General features: G+C 34.3%; 1 protein-coding gene across 1 annotated transcript in view; it reads right to left on the bottom strand.

Annotated features, from left to right (window-relative positions):
* Positions 1-21,888, bottom strand: part of LOC108904540 (gamma-aminobutyric acid type B receptor subunit 2-like) — an 81,285-nt gene that overhangs the window by 30,460 nt on the left and 28,937 nt on the right. The window contains exons 3-4 of the mRNA XM_023455105.1: positions 12,226-12,402; positions 2,946-3,164 (exon numbers count right to left, since the gene is read on the bottom strand). Coding sequence (XP_023310873.1) covers positions 2,946-3,164; positions 12,226-12,402 — 396 coding nt within the window. The remainder of the gene's footprint in view (positions 1-2,945; positions 3,165-12,225; positions 12,403-21,888) is intronic.

The raw sequence follows: 21,888 nt of genomic DNA, 5'->3' as shown, positions 1-21,888 counted from the left end.
GGTTTTCCTATAATATATTAATTAATATGGTCAATTTTTGAATAAAATTAAATAAGTACTGAAAGACATTGTAAATACATAGTATACTACATACCTATTTAATTATACAGGGTGTTCAAAAAATTTGGAACCCCCTCGATCTCAGAAAATACTGCTTAAACAAAAAAAAATGATTATGACAAAAGTTGCAGGGTTTTGTGTGAGCAATCCAACGGTGACCTTGACCATGACCTTGAAGGTCATTTAGAGGTCAAGTTGAAAATTTTAAATGGAACCGTATACTTTTGACCCTGGAAATGGTAAGAGCGGAAAATTTTATGTTCGGATATGACCTTGATCATGAGCTTGACCATGACCTTCAAGGTTATTTAGAAGTCAACCTGAAAATTTTAAATGGAACCGTATATTTTTGACTCAGGAACGGATCTAATATATTGGACTAAAAATTGGATTCAAAAAGTTTTCAAATTGACCTGTAAACGATCTCCAAGTTACAGTCAAGGTCACTGTTTGACTGCTCACTTTTAACCCCAACGTCTCGGTAAATTTTCCACTGATGAGAACCTTCGGAGACAGGCTGCTGGAAATACTGTGACCATCCGGGGTCAAAAATATACGGTTCCATTTAAAATTTTCAGGTTGACCTCTAAATGACCTTCAAGGTCATGGTCAAGGTCACATTCGACCGTACATTTTTCCGCTCTTACCATTTCTGGGGTCAAAAGTATACGGTTTCATTTAAAATTTTCAACTTGACCTCTAAATGACTTTCAAGGTCGCGGTCAATGTCATGGTCAAGGTCACCGTTGGATTACTCACTCAAAACCCATCAACTTTTGTCCTAATATTTTTTTTGTTTGAGCAGTATTTTCGGAGATAGAGGGGGGATTCCAAACTTTTTGAACACCCTGTATACTAAATCAAATAGAATTCTCTATCTTTGTATTACTCCAGTCGAATTAGAGTTTGAACGTGACAAAAAATAATTAATTAGTAGACATTTTATTGCACTTTATAATAATAATAATAATATCTCTACTCCTCATTCTAACTACGAGAATTAGCCCAGAAGTCGGAGACTTGTGCGGGAGAGGAGGCGGCATATTATTATTACGCAGGCCGCATTTGCGCCCAGGAACGACTTATGTTGGTAGGCCCTAACCACCATTCAGTGCAGGAATGAGGGAAACCTGGAAAACCTCATTAATTAGGGGGGTGGCCAAATGCCAACTGGTGTCAATCTCTCACATTGACCCAAGCCAACATTCTTCCACCCTACCATACCTGAACAGAGGGTGCCAATCCTCCGTACAAGCATAGCAAATCTACGGTCTACCGGCCGCGGGATTCGAAACCCGGGCAGATCGACACATCGATTTAAGTACTGACGCCTTAAACCGTGCGGCTATCGACCGACTTATGAAGGTGAAGTGTGTGTAGCGTATGTAGAATAATAATATCAAAAAAGTCACTCGAAAAAAATGACGCTAAGTTGGCAAATTGCAAATAAGTGGTATACGTGAAAACATACACTCCATACTTAGAATTGACCGTTTCCGAGATATTTTGATTTTTAAGCAAAAATTGACAGATGCAAACTGTCAGCAAAATTTAGTTTTCCCGGACATAGGTTTATTTTTTTCTGCAAATTGGACATTTTGTAGAGGAAGACCTAATTTATCGAATTTGATATAAAAAAAACCTTTTTAACATACTCACATTATGCACTAAAATTAAGTGTAACTTTGTTAAAGTTTCCCTATACCCAAACCCAGTGGTTTTCATTTGATGTTTCCATTTGTTTCCCGTATTTTAGGTTAACCGTGACAGATAGGTAACAATCAACATGACAACTGTCACAGATTTTTAATTGTCAAATTTATTTAGTTCCTTGTGGGTCGCTGCTTTAATAGAATCCGGTGATAGATACTATTTTATTTGGGACACTAACAAATAGTGTGTATAGGAGTCCAGTAACAACAAAGGAAAATTGTATGCATAGAATAAGGCAAGCGTTTGAGCATCTATCACCAGATTCTATTACAGCAGCGACCCACAAGGAACTAATCCGAAGGTGTGAAAAATGTTTAGAAGTTGAGAAATTGAAGGAAGATTTTGTAGATTTATTAAAATAAATTAAACATTTAAAAACCTGTGACAATTGTCATGTTGATTGTTACTTACCTGTCACGGCCAACCTAAAATGTGCGAAACAAATGGAAACATCATTTTAAGAAAAGGAAAATGTTTATTCGTAAATAAAATGAAAACCACTGGGTTTAGGTATAGGGAAACTTTAACAAAGTTACACATAATTTTAGTGCAGAATGCAAATACGTTAAAAAAATTAGTGGTTTCCATTTAAAAATTTCGAGTTTTCCACATTTTCTGAACTTCATATTCGATCTTTTTTTTGACCACTCTGTATAAAAACTGGAAAATTTTCATATCAAATTCGATAAATTAGGTCTTTCTCTACAAAATGTCCAATTTGCACAAAAAATAAACCAATGTTCCCGGGAAAACTAAATTTCGCTGACAGTCTGGATCTGTCAATTTTTACTTAAAAATAAAAATATCTCGGAAACGGTCAATCCTATGTATGGAGTGTGCTATATGTTTTCAACTGAAAAATAGATGCTCTTTCCAAAAATGCAATAATATACAGGGGGTTCCATTTAAAATAAGAAAGTTAGTATCGACTTCCGGTATAACCGGTATAACTGGAAGTCGATACTACCTAGAAAATATTTTAGCTTGGTAGGTCCCATGGTCCGTATCACACCATCCTAATTTCAAAAAAATCCTTCGAGCGGTTTCCAAGATATCCATCGATGGAGTTCGTGGTGGGACACTCTGTGTGGATGTTACTGTGTTAAATAAGACAATCTGCATATTTAATATGTTGTAATGTTTCTTTTCATTAAATTATGAATTACACTTACAGAGAGTCCAATGAAACTGAGTTTATTTATTCTATCCACCCATCGACACGCCATGTCTTTTCGGGTGTATTGGTATTCAGTTATTGGATCGAACCAGTGGTGTATCTCTGAATCTCTCAGGGCCAGAGCTATCGTCCATATGGCATCGTAGGTTTGCTTGGCATACCTGGATATATATGACCTTGACGTATTTAAGGCTTCCTCGAAATCATCATTGACCTAAAAATTAAATTAAATAAGTAAAAGAATCATTCAAAGATGTGGAATAACCTTTCTTATTTTACATTTTATGAAAAAATAGAATCTAGTTCAAAAATTCAACTTGTATTCAAATACACAATATATTGCCATTTTAAATAGTATATATTGAGGCAGCCAATCCATTTTGCTCCAAGGCTCTTGGTATGAGGCTTTCCTTTTGAGTTAGGTCAGGTTACGTTTTTCTGTGTACGAATGACCTAACTAACCTAACTAATTTCAAAAATCATTTCTGATCTACGTAACATATAAAACAGGCAGACCTGAATTTTTTTTCGAAATGTTAATTATGTGCCTTTATTCGTTCTCCCCTGTGGTCTGTTGTTTCAAAACATTTCACCCCCTTTGACTTAATTCAGATTTTGCTGTAAAATTTCACGTCATGAGCTTAACATTTTGTATGAAAAACGGGAGGAATATATTAATAGCAGGTGAAATACCAAACTGATATGTGGTCAGCATAGATAGCTTCTTTTGTCTGCTGGTGATTAATTACTCTTGTTATATTAAATTGAACGGTGGGTTTGAACGATTAAGGTTATTAATTATATAATAGAACGCATTTTCTAACTTCTTATACACTTTTTTTCCTCTTATGTGTGCGTATATTTTAAACAGCAATATAGTTTACTGCGTAGAACATGTATTTAATATTTTTCTGCGAAAAAATTATATACAGAAACGTCAAATTTAAAATAAGTATGGAAGATTTTTTAAAACAAGAACTCTTATACCACAAATTTGTAGTAAATTAAATTTCTTTACTTAAATAAATGTTTCCTTTATGGAAGAGGTTGTACTTATTTCAGGATTATGGTATATGGGCATCAAGTATATACAGGGTGGTCCAGAGGTAATGGGCCAAAATTGATGGGTAGATTCCCCAAGTAAAAATGTTGCGATTTAGCCGAACTTACCTTAGTCTAAAAGTTGATAGTTAAAGAGATACAGGGTGTTAAATGTAAAATATTATTTCAGTTTTTTTTAATTTATTCCTTAACAAATGCAGATATCCTCACAAAATTTTGGGGATTGGAGTTCTTTGAGTAGAGGAATTGAAATCTGTCACATTTTGGTTAAAGTTCATAGAAGGCGCTAGCTGCAGTAAATTGAATGTGTTAAAAACGACATAACTTTTTTGTAGTTTAAGGTATCTCATCTTTGGTAACAAATTCTTATTTTTCAACTTTATTTACACAAAAAAGGTATACTTTATTAAAGTAGCTATCTCGCACCGTTTTCGAGCTATTTGGTTTTGAAACTTCCAATGCTGTTGCATTAAATTACAATTAAGTACCTACAGGTATTATTAATTTAGCGGTAAAGTTTCTTAAGTAGGATTTGGACGAAAATCAAATAATTGACGTCTTTCACTTGTCTTATTGCTGTCATTTGTATGCTAATTTCTATTAAGTATTATTCGTATCTAATTAAAATTGCATCTTAGCTTACAAATTAAATTGTATACTCGTATACATAAATGTGAGATAGAATGCCGAGGCTTTCGTTTTTGGAGTTACATGAAATTAGTTGTTTATGGGAAAACTATAAACACTTGAGAAGAACTTTGGTAGCAGATTTTAAATGCTGCAAAATCATTTCGTATTAAGGATTTATACTTTAAAATAAGACAATCTTTTAATAAACGTGTTGATAAATGTATTGAAGTTAGAGATGTTCATTTTGATCAATTTTGTCAAAAAGGCATATTTTTTACTAATGTTTACTATTTTACTGTTCATTGCAATTTTTAATTCTAAATAAACCATAGTTTTTGACATTTCTAAATTATTTTAATTATTTCAACTATTAGCATTGGAAGTTGCAAAGTCAAATATCTCGGAAACGGTGCGAGACAGCTACTTTCATAAAGTCTACCTTTTTTGTGTAAAAAAAGTTGGAAAATAAAAATTTGATACCAAATATGAGATACCTTAAAGTAAAAAAAAGTTATGTCGTTTCCAACACCTTCAATCTACGGCTAATCTTCAAATGTGAACAAATTTCAATTCCTCCATCCAAAGAACCACAAACCTCAAAATTTTGTGTAGATATTTGCATTTATTAAGAAATAAATGTATCTTTTTAATTATCAACTTTTGGACTAAGGTAAGTTCGGCTAAATCGCAATATTTTTGCTTCGGGAATCTACCCATGAATTTTGGCCCATTACCTCGGGACCACCCTGTATTTCCTTGTGTATACAGGGTGTCCGGTAACTACGGGGAAAAAATAAAGGATTATATAGAGCAGGTCAAACAAGTGCTAGTTCTTCATACAAACTTTTTATCTAGGTGCCATTGTTGAGGAGTTATTGTCACTCAAAGTAAGAAGTTGAAAAATGAATATTGCCCATAATTTCTGAAGGGTTACTTTGATTAACTTGAAATTTGGGGAATCAAAGAAACTCATTCAAATGTATCTTTGTACACTTAAAATTGAATCAAATATTTTTTATTATACAAGGACGGTCGTTCTTTATGTTCTAAAATTTACGCAACTTTGACAGAGCTGTCAAATTTAACATTTCGCCCTCGCAAGCATATAGCCCTGTTATTTTTCTACAAAAAAGGTATACCTCATGACTTATGAAAAAATGAAAGGTTGTCAAGGTAATTAAATTTTTGTATTTTGCGTCTAGCCACATATGGATTAAAAGAGGTTACTTCAGTAAATATTCAATGCACTTCCTTATTCATTTGAGATTATTTTGTTGCACTCTAAATAACATTTGTGGATTCTGTTTAATTTCATTACAATGATGTTCTATTCTTGCCATCAACTCTTCTCTTGTATAAACCGGAGTTGAATACACCAATTCTTTTAGGTAACCCCACAAGAAGAAGTCAAGGGGGTTAAGATCTGGTGACCTCATTTAGTTATTCAAGGCAAACACCAGGAAAGATTCATAGTTAATGTATGGGCAGGAATAATCGGTAACCAATTAATAGGCCCCTTTTTCTTATCGGATAGATTAAACGGTGCCCGATATTTGAATCTTTTACAATACGATCGAAATCTACTACTAAATGTGCCATTGCAAACAAGACAGGAGATGTATTTCATGCATGATGGGGCACTGCCCCACTTCAGTCGTGAAGTTAGAAATTACCTCAACGCAACATTTGGTGATAGGTGGATTGGGCGAGGCGGACCACACTTATGGGCACCTAGGTCACCAGATCTTAACCCCCTTGACTTCTAGTTGTGGAGTTACCTAAAAGAATTGGTGTATTCAACTTCGATTTATACAAGAGAAGAGTTGATGGCAAGAATAGAACATCATTATAATGAAATTAAACGGAATCCACAAATGCTATTTAGAGTGGAACAAAATAATCTTAAAAGAATAACGAAGTGCATTGAACTAGATGGAGGACATATCGAGCATTTACTGAAGTAACCTCTTTTAATCCATATGTTTCATTCTTAACTTTTTTCTGTTGCGTTGTGTCCCCGGTTGGACCTATACGCAAAATACAAGAATTTAATTATCTTGACAACCTTTCACTTTTTTATAAGTCATGAAGTATACCTTTTTTGTAGAAAAGTAACAGGGCTATCTGCCTGCGAGGGCGAAATATCAAATTTGACAGCTCTGTCAAAGTTGCGTAAATTTTAGAACATAATTTCCACCGTCCTTGTAAAATAAAAAATATTTGATTCAATTTTAAATGTACAAAGATACATTTGAATGAATTGCTTTGATCCCCCAAATTTCAAGTTAATCAAAGTAACCCTTTAGAAATTATGGGCAATATTCATTTTTCAACTTCTTACTTCGAGTGACAATAACTCCTCAACAATGGCACCTAGGTAAAAAGTTTATATGAAGTACTAGCACTCGTTTGACCTGCTCTATATAACCCTTTATTTTTCCCCGTAGTTACCGGACACCCTGTTATATAAATATGTTTTGTTTAAATTAATGTTTTTTTGCTTGTTACTGTTCCTATCCGCCAATTACACAGGACCACAAAAAAAAATCGATGTAAGGTCTCCTCGGCCAAACCTATCGTATTATATGTTTTTTGAGTCGCTGAAACTGAATCTGCAACTCATTTGCTCCCATCACGACAGAGTTTTTTCTAACTTCAAAAAATAGCTGAAAAATGGTAGAATTCAACAAAATCAACCCTGCAACCTGTTAAAACCTTATAACTCCACATCCTTATGATCCCGAACGAACTCGACAAGCCGTAAAATTATAACTCGAAACCGTAAAAATACATAACCCCAAAATTGGATGAGCCCAAAATCCAAAATCCCAAAATAAGCAGCAAATAAACTTACACATAGGGCACAAACCTTCATTTTTGAATAGTAAACCCATTTAACCTAAAACCCCGAAACCCCATAACCTGAGAACACGACAAGATCTCAATCTGAAACCTCAAAACCTCGAAACTGAATAACCCTAAAACCGCAAAATTTCAAACCCAGGGCCGGCATTAATAAGTGTGAGGGTGGAGATCACTTTGAGCATGAGCAGCGAGATACACATTTCGAACAAAGAAGCCACTGGCCGAAACGTAAGCACCCGAACCCACATACCCTAGGGGCACCCTAAGCAGTAGGGTCCCTAAACCCAAAATCCCAAACCCACATACCCTGAGCACAACGTACCTTCGGCGCAGCAAGATCTACGCTTCCATCACACAGGCCTTTGGCGGAACTCATGAAACCAAGTTTCCACACCCTCATACCCTAGGTGAAACAAGAGAGTGTTAGAGTTTGCAAGGTTAGGTTTGATACTAAGCTTCATTTGCTTCTTTATCCTCTTTGTAACAAACATTGATCTTGCTCCGACCAGAGTATGTGGGCTTGGGAGCTTGGGTGTGAAAGAAAGCTGGCTTTGCTTGCTGTGTGATGAACGTGTATCTCGCTGCCACGAGGATTCGGAAGCTTGAGTGTAAAAGCATACTCGTTCCGTTTGCCTGCCTGTTGCGCAACTAACGTGGATCCTACTGCTTCTAGGGTATGAGGGTTTAGGAGCTTGGGTTTGAGAGTTTGCTGTGCCCAAGGTATGTGGGTTTGGGAGCCCGGGTTTAGAGGTCTTACTGCACTCAGGCTTTGTGGGTTTGGGAACTCGGTTTTAGAGATTTAGCTTCATCTAGGGTATGTAGGTTTGGGAACATAAGTTTATGAGTTTCGGCCAGTGGCTTCTTTGTTCGAAGCGTGTGTCTGGCTGCTCATGTGTGACGCTCGAAGTGATCGACACCCTCACCCTTATTAATGCCGGCCCTGGTTTTGAAGTTTTGGGATTTTAGGGTTATTCAGCTTCGGGGTTTTGAGGTTTGGTTTCAGATTGAGGCCTTGTCGAGTTTTCAGGTTATGGGGTTTCGGGGTTTTAGGTTAAAAGAGTTTACTATTCAAAAATGAAGGTTTGCGCCCTATGTGTAAGTTTATTCACTGCTTATTTTGGGTTTTTGGGTTTTGGGCTCATCCAATTTTGAGGTTATGTATTTTTGCGGTTGCGAGTTATCATTTTACGGCTTGTCAAGCTCGTTCGGGATCATAGTTATAAGGTTTTAACAGGTTGCAGGGTTGATTTTGTTGAATTCTACCATTTTTCAGCTATTTTTTGAAATCAGAAAAAAACTCTGACGTGATGGGAACACATGAGTTGCAGACCCAAAAAACATATAATACGATAGGTTTGGCAGAGGAGACCTTTCGTCGATTTTTTTTTGTGGTCCTGTGATTATTTATCTGTTGGTATGTCTATTTCACCTACAATATGAAACTATATGAATGAAGTCTTAATGCTAATTATTTTCTTGACACATGACCTGACAAACAGGCATTTCGCTTGTATGAACGTAATTTGATTATCTTACACGTGAACAGCGATTCTCAAAATCACCTATATTGTACCATATAATTGGTTTAAAGTTATCAACACAATTTAAGTAAATTCTAAAAATATATAATCAACGAATGCAACGCCAGAATTATGTTATACAGGGTGATTCAGAACTTATCCAGAAAAACAAAATTCGGGATGTACAGGGAACTCTTACAAATACAATTATGTAAAGAAAATATCAAATAGGGCAGTTCAAAAATAATTTAAAAATACACTTCTGCACGGCACTGAAAACTAGGCCACCGTAAAACCTGACCTGGCACAATGCGACCGTCACGACGGTAGTGATAAAAACGGACAAAAACTTGAAAAAATTTCGCAAGGAAAGGAATAAATAGAATTTTATAGCACCTATTGCAAATTCAACTGATTTTGCCGCTATTGTTATTATTACTTAATAAAATTAATTTGAGGTTTTAAATAATAAAAAATAACTTGACATACCTGATCAACAACTGTTCAAAATTTTGTCCACCGACGTGTACACACTTTTGAGTCTGTCTTATTCAGTTTCTAGTTTCTACAAACTAACACAAATGTTTGTTTCACCATAACAGAAATGCTTCACCATAATACAAATATTTTCTTGCTTCACCATGAATTAAAACGATATGCGTCAACTCCGAGTTGCTATACACACAAGACATTTTTGACATTAACTACTAAAAAACTATTGTAAACACTATGGCAACGACGACTGTAAAATCGGATATCAGTATTCGGAGTCGCTGAGGCCACGTGGCTCTCCACGCGTATTACGAATGACGCTAGAGACTACAGTTGTCCAGCTATGTAATGGTTGAAAGTACTACAACTTAATTTTTTTTCTCGGAAACTATAAGGACTTTATAAAATTTTTTTTACGATATTGACTCCATTTCTCATGCCGCATCTATTCCCAATTTTTTTTTGATAAGTTGTGAATTACCCTGTATATTACTATCTCTCACTTTTTCCATTATTGTTTTATATAAAAAAAAAAGTTGAAATACGTATTAGAGAAAATTTAGGCTAATAGTTATAGAGACATTTTGAAGAAAGAACGAAATTGTGTGAATAATAAATTTCTTTAATTAAAAAAAAAGGATCACCAGATTTCATTTCTAATGGTTTCTTTGTACAAAATGACAAGACTTAAATTCAAAATGCACTACATAACCCAATTTGAATTTATTTTTGCAATTTTTGAGAAGCGAACATCGAAACTCTTAAATAACTTGCCCATAGGATAACACACAGTAAAATTTAGCTCGATTAAATGAAAAAACTAACTGTTCAAGCGTTTCTCATCATGTCAAAAAGCAGTTTTTGTATACCAAATGTCGAATTCTTACAGGTATGCCAATTAAAAAAATTTTAGACATACTAATAAATAATTATTTGCAAACAAAAATTGTTGTTGAAATCATTAACTAAAATTTCAAACCTTCAAGGTTTTCGAGATACAGTGTGTTTAAGATTTCGAAAAATTTCATCATTTTTTTGAGTTACAAGAAAACGGATGAAGTAATTTCGTTTCAATATCGTTTTCAGATTTACTTTTTGAACATTCACAAATGTATCTACAAACCACATTTTTATATATACAAGGACTTACTTAGTTTGGGGGATGGACTTTAATTTTCGTTTACCACTTTTTTTTCCAAAATATTCCGAATTGGAAATAATATTACAGAACAATAAAGTCTATACAAAAATATCTCTTTCGATCTTCCGTTTTCGAGATAAATGAATATTGCTAAAAGCGTCTAGTATCAAAGGCATTTTTGAAATAACGATAATAATAACTCAAACAATCACGTTATTCATGAATAAAATACTATACACTCAACTTAAAATAGATCAGGTATTTTCATTATCGTTGAACCATATCTTTCGAAAACCAACTGTTTATAGAAACTTTTTTGTTAATTTGTAACGTAGTGTCCGCTTTACATTGCGGACCAAATTTGATTTAAGTACTAGTTTGTTTCTCTGGCATATCCAGATATTGGGTGGGTATCAAGGAATGTATGTATGAGGGTAAATCAAATATAAACAGGATTTTCGTTCCTATGCGTCCAAGGTTGATAGGACTGTGCTCGCGCTTCTTGTATGCTTGGATGGGGTCATTAGGAGTGAGGAGAGCCGGTCATTCCACATTCTCAACCAATTCTTCAGTAACGCTCACGATGTTGGAGCAACAGGTACAATGTGCAACGCATAATTATCAAATTTCTTGCTCGTGAAGGACCAAACATTAATTTTGCGGTCAACGGGTGCGAGTATCGAAAATTGTAAAACAGGCTGGAATAAGTTATGAGAGGTGTTAAGCGATCATCACAAACGATCTACTGGTCCGTAAAATGTGTGCCGGATGGATTCCTCCCCATTTGACCATATATCGGAAGTTGATACGTTTGAAGGTCTGACAGAGGCTTACAGCAAGTTTTACGAAAGAAGGTGATGCATTTTTAGATCTGATCGTCACCTACGACGAAACGTATGTCCACCACTACACTCCCGAATCGAAACAAGCCAGGATGGAGTGGTGAAGAAAATAGGGGGCAGCCCTAGTGATAGCCAAAACTCGTCTGTCAGCTGGCAAGGTTCTTTCACCGTTTTTTTTCAGCCGGCGAGGCATTTTGCTCACTGATTTTTTGCATGAGCGACGCACAATCAATGCTGCTTACTACTGCGAACTGTTGAATGAGGTGACTGCTGCATATCGCCGCAAAAGACGAGACCGATTCCAGAGGCCATCCTCCAACACGACAATGCCAAGCCCCATGCTGCAGCTCTAACGGTCTCAAAATTAGAAGAAACGTACTGAGCTCAACTAGATTATCCTCCCTTCAGTAAGGACCTGCGATTTTCATTTGTTTGGGCCGCTTTTTTTTTAAATAAAATCGCGTTTATATTTGATTTACCCTCGTATATGTTAACATAACATTATTTAAGTTAGTTAATGTGATTTACATTAGACCAATACCTTTCTGACAAATTTTGCAGAAGGAAAAAGAAAAAAGTTATGCCATTAATAATCGTGTTTAATATTGATTTAATAATCCGTAATCATTAGTAACTTCACAGTATTATGACTTTTTACAGATTAATCACATCTAAGAACTCAATAAATGTCATGGATCAATCTTAGTTAAATTGATATATTACCAATCCCGATATCGAATACTCGTCCTCGGAGATGCTGCTAAAATCTGATATCATTATTATTCCTTCAACAGCTTTCCGCATTTTGTAAGCCGAACATTCGTTTGTGTAGTTCCACCACATTTGTTCTCTATTCTGCAAAATCCACACGTATTCTCCATACATATCCATTTCGTAAGCCTAAAAATAACAGATATTAACCTGTGGGCGGAAATGTATGAAGTAACTTAAATTTAACCACATCTTAAAATCATCGAGTTTTTTCCAGATAACTGAATTTTTAAAGTTTTAGATGTAAATGAGCTTATACAGGCTGTCTTATAAAAAACGCCCCAAGCTGTAACACTGTTAATAATTGTTCTATTAAAAAAAAAACAGAAGACTGTTGTTAATGACTTGACAAATACTACAATCGAGCACTGATTTTAATTCTTTTTGCCATCATCAGAACGTTAGGCGATTTTCAATTGTTTTTTCTTAAATGTCAAGTTATAATTTTTTTTGGCCTGTTCGATAGAGTATTTTTTTCTGCAGTCAACGATACATTACAACTTGATATTTGTTAAATATTTTATGGAAAAAATATTTTTTTATAAAATTTATTAGAGAAATGCCATGTCTAAAGTAACAACAACAAAGCAAAACAAATGAATACCAGATCAACAACAAAACAAAAATGTAACAATAAAAAACCTTATAAAAATTGTTCGAACTGTCTTCCATCTTGTTGAATACATAATTGACATCTTCTGGCTACCTCGTACGTAGCATTTGATATTAAGTTTGGAGGTATTTCACGGCAAACGTTTATAATCCTCTCTCTTAAAATATCTACATTTTCCAGATGTGTCAAAAATATTTGATCTTTAAGATATTCCCAAAACCAAATATCAGCGGGGGTGAGGTCAGGACAACGGGCGGGCCATCGAACAGGACCAGTCATGCCAATCCATCTTTCATCAAAATTAGCATCTCACCAATTAGTGTTTCTTCTAGCATTATGCGGGGGAGCACCATCTTGTTGACAATAAATCCTATACACTTCTGCAAGCGGTAAGGTATCCAATAAGTGAAAGATATTCTGATAAAAGTCTATGATATTTGTCTTGAGTTAGAGTTCCATCGATGAAAAATGGTCCAATTAATTGATTGCCTAGAATACCGCACCAAACATTGACACTGAATCTCCGTTGGTAATTGGTTTCAACAGTTATTCTGGGATTTTCTTGACTCCAATATCGATGGATATTTCTGTTAAAAATGCCATTATTACTAAAGGTACACTCATCTGACCATATAATTTTTCTTCAAAATCTTGCGTCTTGTATCATATTTAAGTAAATAAAAATGGCAAAATTGCTCCCTTCGGACACGATCGTTATCTTCTAACACTTGCACTTTCTGTGGTATGTATGATTTAAATTTGTGTTTTTTTAAGATTTTTGTGTACCGTGTTTTTTGAAAAATTATTATTACTTGCAATTTCTCGAGTAGAAGCTTGTGGATTTTCCTCAATACTAAGCAAAACGTCTAATTCTAGAGGACCATTAAAAATGCGTTGCGAATTTTTAGGCTTTTTAAAAGCACCATACATTCTGAAATTGTCTTCAAGTCTTTTAAATTTTCGTCGCTGTGGAACATCCCTGTTTGGAAACCGATTTGCATACAGACGTTCTGCTTGGGCACTATTTTTATTACATTGAAAGTATATTTGCAACATATCGGTCAGTTCATTAATGTTCATATTTTCAAGTTACAATAATTTATTTGTAATTAATTAATTAATTAATTAATAACCACTTGACAATACACTGATACGTATTTTGCCTAGAAAATGACGCGTATGTGACATTTAATGCTTCTGAATTTAATTGTTTTCAGGGCAAATTTGACATTTTTATCAGAAGTTGCCGTGAATTAGACATAACATTTTTCTAATAAATTTTGTAAAAAAATATTTTTTCTATAAAATATTTAACAAATATCAAGTTGTAATATATCGTTGACTGCAGAAAAAAATACTCTATCGAACAGGCCAAAAAAATAATAATAACTTGACATTTAAGAAAAAACAATTGAAAATCGCCTAACGTTCTGATGATGGCAAAAAACATTAAAATCAGTGCTCGATTTTAGTATTTTGTCAAGCCATTAACAACAGTCCTTTGTTTTTTTAAATAGAACAATTATTAACAGTTACAGCTTGGGGCGTTTTTTATAAGACAGCCTGTATAACACTTTATGCATTATTAATAAGTTTCTATATTTATCTGTTGCGGGGTCTTCTCAACAGTGTGTTTATACCTTTAAGTTTTGCAATTTCCTAGACAATTTCGGTATTTATCCTATATAATAGTACTAGACAGTTTACTTTTGTTTGTGATTTTTTTATACACGATTATATCTTTTATCTTTATTATTTTTTTAATTCAATACTGATGGTAAGGTTGCAGTGGAGGTTAAGGACAAATGAAATAAAGGTACGTGAGGCGAATGGGTTTACTTCATTCAAAAAATAAAAATAAAATACGAGAGAAAAAAATGGCAAAACCTTTATCTCATATGATATGTAACCTCCATCGTTTATGCCTTTGTGATATGGGGACCTTCTATTCGACGGGTCGCGCCAATATCCTTGGCTGGATATATGACCTCGGATGGACCGAGGTTGAGTAGGATTATCGTTCTTTAGCCACTTCATCGCTGTAAACCCGGAGAGGTAGGCCTTTTCCTCGTCATCCGGGACCGCAAACACGGACGAGTTTGATCAGTTCTTGAGGCCTCCTCCTGTCCTGACTGGGCCCCGCCGGCAAGGCCCCTTTTTTCTGGCGCTCTTATTTCTTTTCGGGCTTGTTTCAGTAAACCTCCGGGGGTGTCGTGTGTAGGTGATGGGCGTAGGTGGTGGGTTTGGGTGAGGTCTTACAGCAATTCAGCTTAGGAAGCGCTGTGCTAACGTGGCCCTTAGGCTAGCGCGGGAAGGGAGAGTGAGATAAGAAAAGTAGGGGAGATGTGTGTGTGTGTATGTCGTCGTCTTCGGTTCTTGATCCTGGCAGTCCTGAAACAGACAGAAAAATTTCGACTCACCCTACGTCCAGAAGTTGATGTCTAGGGGCCGTCTATATCTGCCGGCAGCCCTTCGGCTCGGTAGTCTACCGCATTCCGGATTAACGGGTTACTGTGGATCTCGGCGCGCTCGAAAAGCTTAGCTCTTACGGATGTCGTTTTGCTTATCATGTCATCGACATGGGTTTCCATCTCAGCGTGCAATCCAAGGTTATCCCTGACGATGCTTGACGATGTCTTCTCCGTTGAGCTTTACATAACTCTGAAGACCCGTCCAATACCGAGAAAACATGAAACCTGTGCTTCTCTCTGTGTTATTCGCCACCTTCCACCTGTTGCAACAGTCCTCCAGTCGACCCCTGTAGGTACCTCTTCACCATCTCACGATACAGGAAACGGATCACGATGGTGGCGTCATCGGCGTAGAAGCACGCGTTCGTGCGCTCTGTCCTATGCTAGGCATATCGTATGTAAAGATGTTGAACAGGTGCGGTGATAGTACGGCGCCTTGAGGAACGCCTGCCTCAATGTCCACCTTCGCACGTAGCTGCCTGCCTCTAAGGAAGGGCTCCACTAACTCGACTAGTCCGGCAGGATAGCTAAAGTACCTTTACAAGAAGCCCATCCGTTGAGATTATATTGTTGGTTCTTCTTTAAGAGCTATAAATTATATCGTAGAAATGCTGACTTTTGGGGTAACTTTATGCAGCATAGTGATTCTGTCGTTATCGTGACTTACCGCACAGGCTGTTTTGTTATATGTACAGGGTGTCCCGTTCATGTTTCAAAAAAACTTGTGTGCAAGTTCCTCATGGGAAAATAATAGGGGTAGTACATGTAACATTTTTTTCTTAGACGCCCTGTTTTCGAGATACAGTGTGCTGAAGTTGTTACTTTCCAAATGGTTTTCCTTTATTATCTTCAAATCGGCTAAAGATAAAAATGTCAAAATTTGTACACGAGTAAATATCAACTGTGCCTTAAGAATATTGTGCAAACGGTTTCTTTCTGAAAAGCAGTGTCGCCGATACAGGTAATTTGAGGGGTACAATCGAAAAAAAATATGTTTAAAGTCAAAATTTATTACGTTTCTAAACGGATTTGTAAATTCTAAAGCATACTACAAAAAAAAGGTATACTTATCGAAATTCGGTAGCATGTACCATTTTCGAGAAAAATGAAGTTGCATTTTTTGCTCACATAAAGTGGCACAAAATTACATTAACAAAATATTAAATTGAAAAAGGACTTTCCCATTGAATGAGCTGAAGACATTTAACTACCAACAGTATTTGCATTTAAGACTAAAATTTTAATTTCTTACGTATGACGTGAAACAGTTAAATTGCAAAACATTTTATTAACTAAAAAAATATATAATGTTTATTTTAAGTTTCAGCTTGTTGTAAACTAACATTTAAAAAAGTAAATCAAAATAAACGGATTATGGTAATTAATTATCTATTAATAACTACTTAATTTTAGATTTTGTAAACTACTACACTACCATTACTAAAATAAACAGTTGTTGAATGGACTGAATTGTTCATGGACATGAATGCTTAAAAAAAGTAATAAAAACAGAAAAATATTAGGAAACAGACTCGGAGACATACAGAACAAAACAGCTGCACAATTAATTAAATGAGCAAAACTCGAAATACTACAGTAGATGCTGAAATTGTCCCCTATTTGCTTCTATGCAACTTTCTCGAAAATTTCGAATTTCGACAAGTATACCTTTTTTTTGTAGTATGCTTTAGAGTTTACAGATCCGTTTAGAAATGTTATAAATTTTGAATTTTAACATATTTTTTTTTCGACTGTACCCCTCCAATTACCTGTATCGGCGATATTGCTTTTCAGAAAGAAACCGTTTGCATATTATTCTTAACGCACAGTTGATGTTTACTCGTCTACAAATTTTGACATTTTTATCTTTAGCCGATTTAAAAATAATTAAGGAAAACCATTTGGAAAGTATCAACTTCAACACTGTATCTCGAAAACAGGGCTTTATTTGAACTACCCCTATTATTTTTCCATGAGGAACATGCACAGAAGTTTTTTTGAAACATGAACGGGACACCCTGTATATAAACATATTTATGTTTGTTTGAATTGATGCAATTTTCTTATAAAATATAATTCGAGCAATGAATTCATGCATCTTTAATTTTCAACAAATCATCAGTCACACAAATTTAATTATATTTTCATATAACCAACCAGACTAAATTTTCAGGAGAATCAACAATACTTGCCAAATTTTCATAAATTTTATATGTCCTACCTATAGCATTAATAAGGTACAACATTCAATTTCGCTTAAAAATATACTATTAACTACTTCGATTGTACTGAATACATCAATATTCAACGACTTGATCTCGCTTGCAAAATTGTATTTCAACATTTACGATTAGTATTCAAAAGCAAATTTTCATTCTATGATTATTCATAAAACGTATCGTGAAAATGAGAAGGGTAGATTCAACGCGAGATGACACGATTTTACAGCCCTTAATAGGCAATAAGTGTAGCAGAAAAAGTGTGGGAAAGTCATGATTCTGATTTACATTTAAGGGTACCAAGAGAATATAAATCTGCATATAGCACGGAAGGTAAATCACAAATATTTTTCAGCGGCAGCAAATACCTATATAAGTAATGGACGGCGGCATTTATAAAATGTTATGTAACAAGTACTTACAGAGATAGAAACAGTTGTAACAACTTAATGTATTTTAATGCAAAGAAAATAAAAGTAATAAATATAGCTAGCTCTAAAATGTTTAACGTTTCTTTAGAATGTTATATGTTAATTATTTTGCTATTTTTTTTAACTTTTTAAATAAACTCGGAAAAGGGAAAAATTGAATCGAATTGAATTTTGCATTTTCATGCCGTTTTTCTTTCCAGAAAATTACTATATTCAAAATTGCGTATTTTTTAAGCTTTAAGCAGGTGATGAAATATTACTTTTTATGGTTTTTACGGCTTCTTAGGGATTGCTATAGTTATTTTTTTTTTCTAAAGAACTTTTCTATGACATTAAGTATGTAAAATATAATGTATCCCTATTAAATTTCAACTGAATCAATGTTTTTCTGCAAAATGTTTCCTTTACTAAAAACCTCTTGATGCGCTGATAGTTAAATTTTGACAATCAGATTATCATAGTTTAATGCAATTTTTCAGCTAATGAAAGCCGCCAGGATAATAAAATGATAATAAAAACAAAAACTATTTACACCTTTTGTACTGTAATAACATATTAAAATTTTGAATATGTTTTTGAATGTCTTATTTCATTATTTATACATATTCAGTTTGATACAACAGTAGTTTTTTTGCTGCTTCATGCCTCTGAGAATATAAACAAAAGATGGTACAATGTACTTCAGATGCAATAATGACTAAATAGCTACATGCTTAATATTGTAAATATGACTCTCTAGTTAGTTAGAAAATTTTTAATATGATCATATTAAGAAGTTTCTTAATGTATGCTTGCACTATTTTTTGGAAATACTGATGAATTTATTAAGAGAAAATTAATCAGGAAAAATTGCGTAAAGTCAATTGTTTCTCATTAATTATATTCTGAAATTTTCTTATCGGGCATCTTATTAATGTGATTCCGCATAGGTTTTCCTTTTTTTGGGAGTATTCAATGGCGTTCCTGGAAATTTCTATTAATCATTACAAAAGTACTTTACTTCCAAAACTGTTCAATCGATACAACACTCTTTTTTGTTCATTGGAAAGGTCTAGGTTATTTTTAGATTTCCACATAAAATATTCACAGTAAGGGATTTCTTCTCCTAAGAGGCAGAAAACTTTTTCACCTTTAACATTAAATTTTTTGTAAGTTATAAATTTATTTTCTATTAGGTACAGCTTCCGTAAGTTGAAGGAAGTTTAAATAAGTTTTTTTATTTGTATTAGTTAAAGTACTTCTTCATATTTTTCATACATCTGCTTTTACTTTCTCTTTCTCTTAAAGTCCCCTGCACCTCTTTAAGAGTCCGTCACGCTCTTGAAATAAACCCATTTTAAGGGTTCGGCCCATAACACATATTTGGAAAACGAATAAACATAGCGGCCNACGTTAGTTTCTCGTTTAAATCAACCTAAATACGTCCACTGTAAAATCATCGTAGTGGGAGAGCGATAGTCTCCGCCTCCAGCTGTAACGCCCGTGCACCCGACCCCGCAGCGATACCTTAGCAGTGTACAGAGAACAGACTCTTAATACATATTAACCTATTAGATGTATTTACAACGAATTCTTCCGTAACTCAACCTCATTTCAAACAAAAAATTAATAATTACAGACCTTGAAATTTGAAAATTTTGGAAGATCCATAATTTGATTTTTTCTAATGGAAGCTTATATAAAATTTGCACAGACAGATGCAAAATTTATATATTTGTATTATTATTTATAACGCAAAATGAAATAAAGGGAAAATGTTTCATATTACACCTGAAATTCTTGACAATACTAATGAAAATTTTGAGAATCTTTATCGATTAGGTATATGCTTAGCAAAGTTTTAGACATTTTGAGCAATTATTGTAGATATTTCAGCACAGACAAAATAGATGTGCAAACAAACCACTCGTTACGTGTTGACTTGCAAATAGAGACGAGCCTAATATATATTTTAAATAAATTTCTATTTGTATTACCCATATTTGGCAATATATCAATATATGTTCGTTCCATTGTTATACTTCCTAATTATGAGTGACTGGACAGTTATACAATTTCAAGTTTGTTTCAGTCAGTTTAAATTTGTTTACTTTTTTTTCGTCATACCCGCGATGTGTCATTAAGATTTTATACGAATTTTTCCGTAAGTGATGAAGTTTCACCCGTAACCAATAAGTCCGAAACCGATCTATGTCTGGTGGGTTAAACTGACAAGCGATGCTAGCTGTTATACTAGGTGTTGCGAGTGTAATTCAATGCCGGTCGGGGCATATAGCCCACGGAATAATTGTTTCTCGCAACACTGGCAAATTAAAACATTTGTTTTCGCCCAGTTGGCGACGGTCGTGCAAATAAGTACCTGACAAATAGCAGGTCTCTTCCTACTAATAGTAGCCATTAGAATAGCGTAGTTGGGAAGTAGCACGATAGATGGAACTATTTGCGCTCTTCGTATAACATTTTCTTGTTGTGAGTATACGACACTAAAACAGCTGGATCGTTCATCTGTTCTGTTGTCTCATCTACGACATACTAATGAGGACCAATAAGTCCGAAACCGATCTATGTCTGGTGGTGGGTTAAACAGACGAGCGATCCTAGCTGTTATACTAGGTGTTGTGAGTATAATTCAATGCCGGTCGGGACATATAGCCCGGGCAGTAGTTGTTTCTCGCAACACTGGCAATTTAAAACATATGTTCATTACTGAGATATAATTATTGTTATGCCTCCCCTTGTTGCATCATATGTCATGAAAGAAATGGTTAGATTATATTAACCAGCTTATTGGAATTCATTAATTTGGTATTACATGATTTTTTATTTATCATTGTTGAGGTTATAAAAGATATATTGTTACTGTAAATTTGTCGCATAATCTTTATATTCTACGTATATGTTGTTAGGTTTTCATATTATTTATTTCAAATAAACCGCTATGCATTGAACATTATATATTTTTCGCAAATAGGCCGTTTGACTTTGTGATTTATATAAAGTAAAAGGCATGTTGAATGACATTTTATTTCAAGATTAATGAATTGCAATATAAATATTCTGGAGACAATTCCTTTACTGCCATTTTTGCGTGCAAATCCATATCGTGTTAAAAAAAGTAATTATTCCTGAAATTAAACAAAAAGTAACTTGTAACATGCAATAACTGAACTTACTTATATAACATTTTCTGTAGCATATTTAATACACTTTAATTGTCTAAATAGTTTGTCATTGAAATAAAATTACAATGTTAAATCAGCTTTTGTACGAAAAGGGGTTTATTTAAAAAATAACTTACCTAAATAAAAATATACATCACAATTTATGTGAAACATACACTTGACTAACAATTTAGTAAGACGAATTTCAAAAGGAAACTTTGTTTTTCTGCTAAATGCAAATGCACTTCTCTTTTGGTATTGAATATATTTACCTACCTACCTATACTCCGCGGTCGAAATTATAAAGAGTGACTAAGACATAATATAAAAACACTATTACCATAATGCGTATAAAATATAAAATGATTTTTATATTTCAATATTATTTATCTTTGTGCCGCTCGCTACGCACATCGATAGAATCTATAATCGTCTAGAGACCGAGTTACACTGAACGTCGATCTATATTCTATCTCTGTCTTTTGCACTTGGTAGGGAATAGGGAAATGCTTTTTTAGTGGGTGTAAACGGACTTGATTTAACCCGTCCTGAGACACGTCATAGCATAAGCGTAGACGAGGGGTCTAATTCCATGGCTATAATAAATTTATAAATTAAAAAAACACAACTGGGACGTTTTAAAATGCTGTAATAATTAAAATGGATCAAAGTGCCTGTTATAGCAAACCGTAAAAAATATTAGATGTTATGTTTTATTAT

The sequence above is a fragment of the Anoplophora glabripennis genome, unplaced genomic scaffold (genome assembly GCF_000390285.2).
Source record: "Anoplophora glabripennis isolate ALB-LARVAE unplaced genomic scaffold, Agla_2.0 scaffold23, whole genome shotgun sequence".
NCBI lineage: Eukaryota > Metazoa > Arthropoda > Insecta > Coleoptera > Cerambycidae > Anoplophora > Anoplophora glabripennis.
The sequence above is the reverse complement of the archived record's forward strand: the minus strand, read 5'-3'. Positions and strand labels throughout refer to the sequence as shown.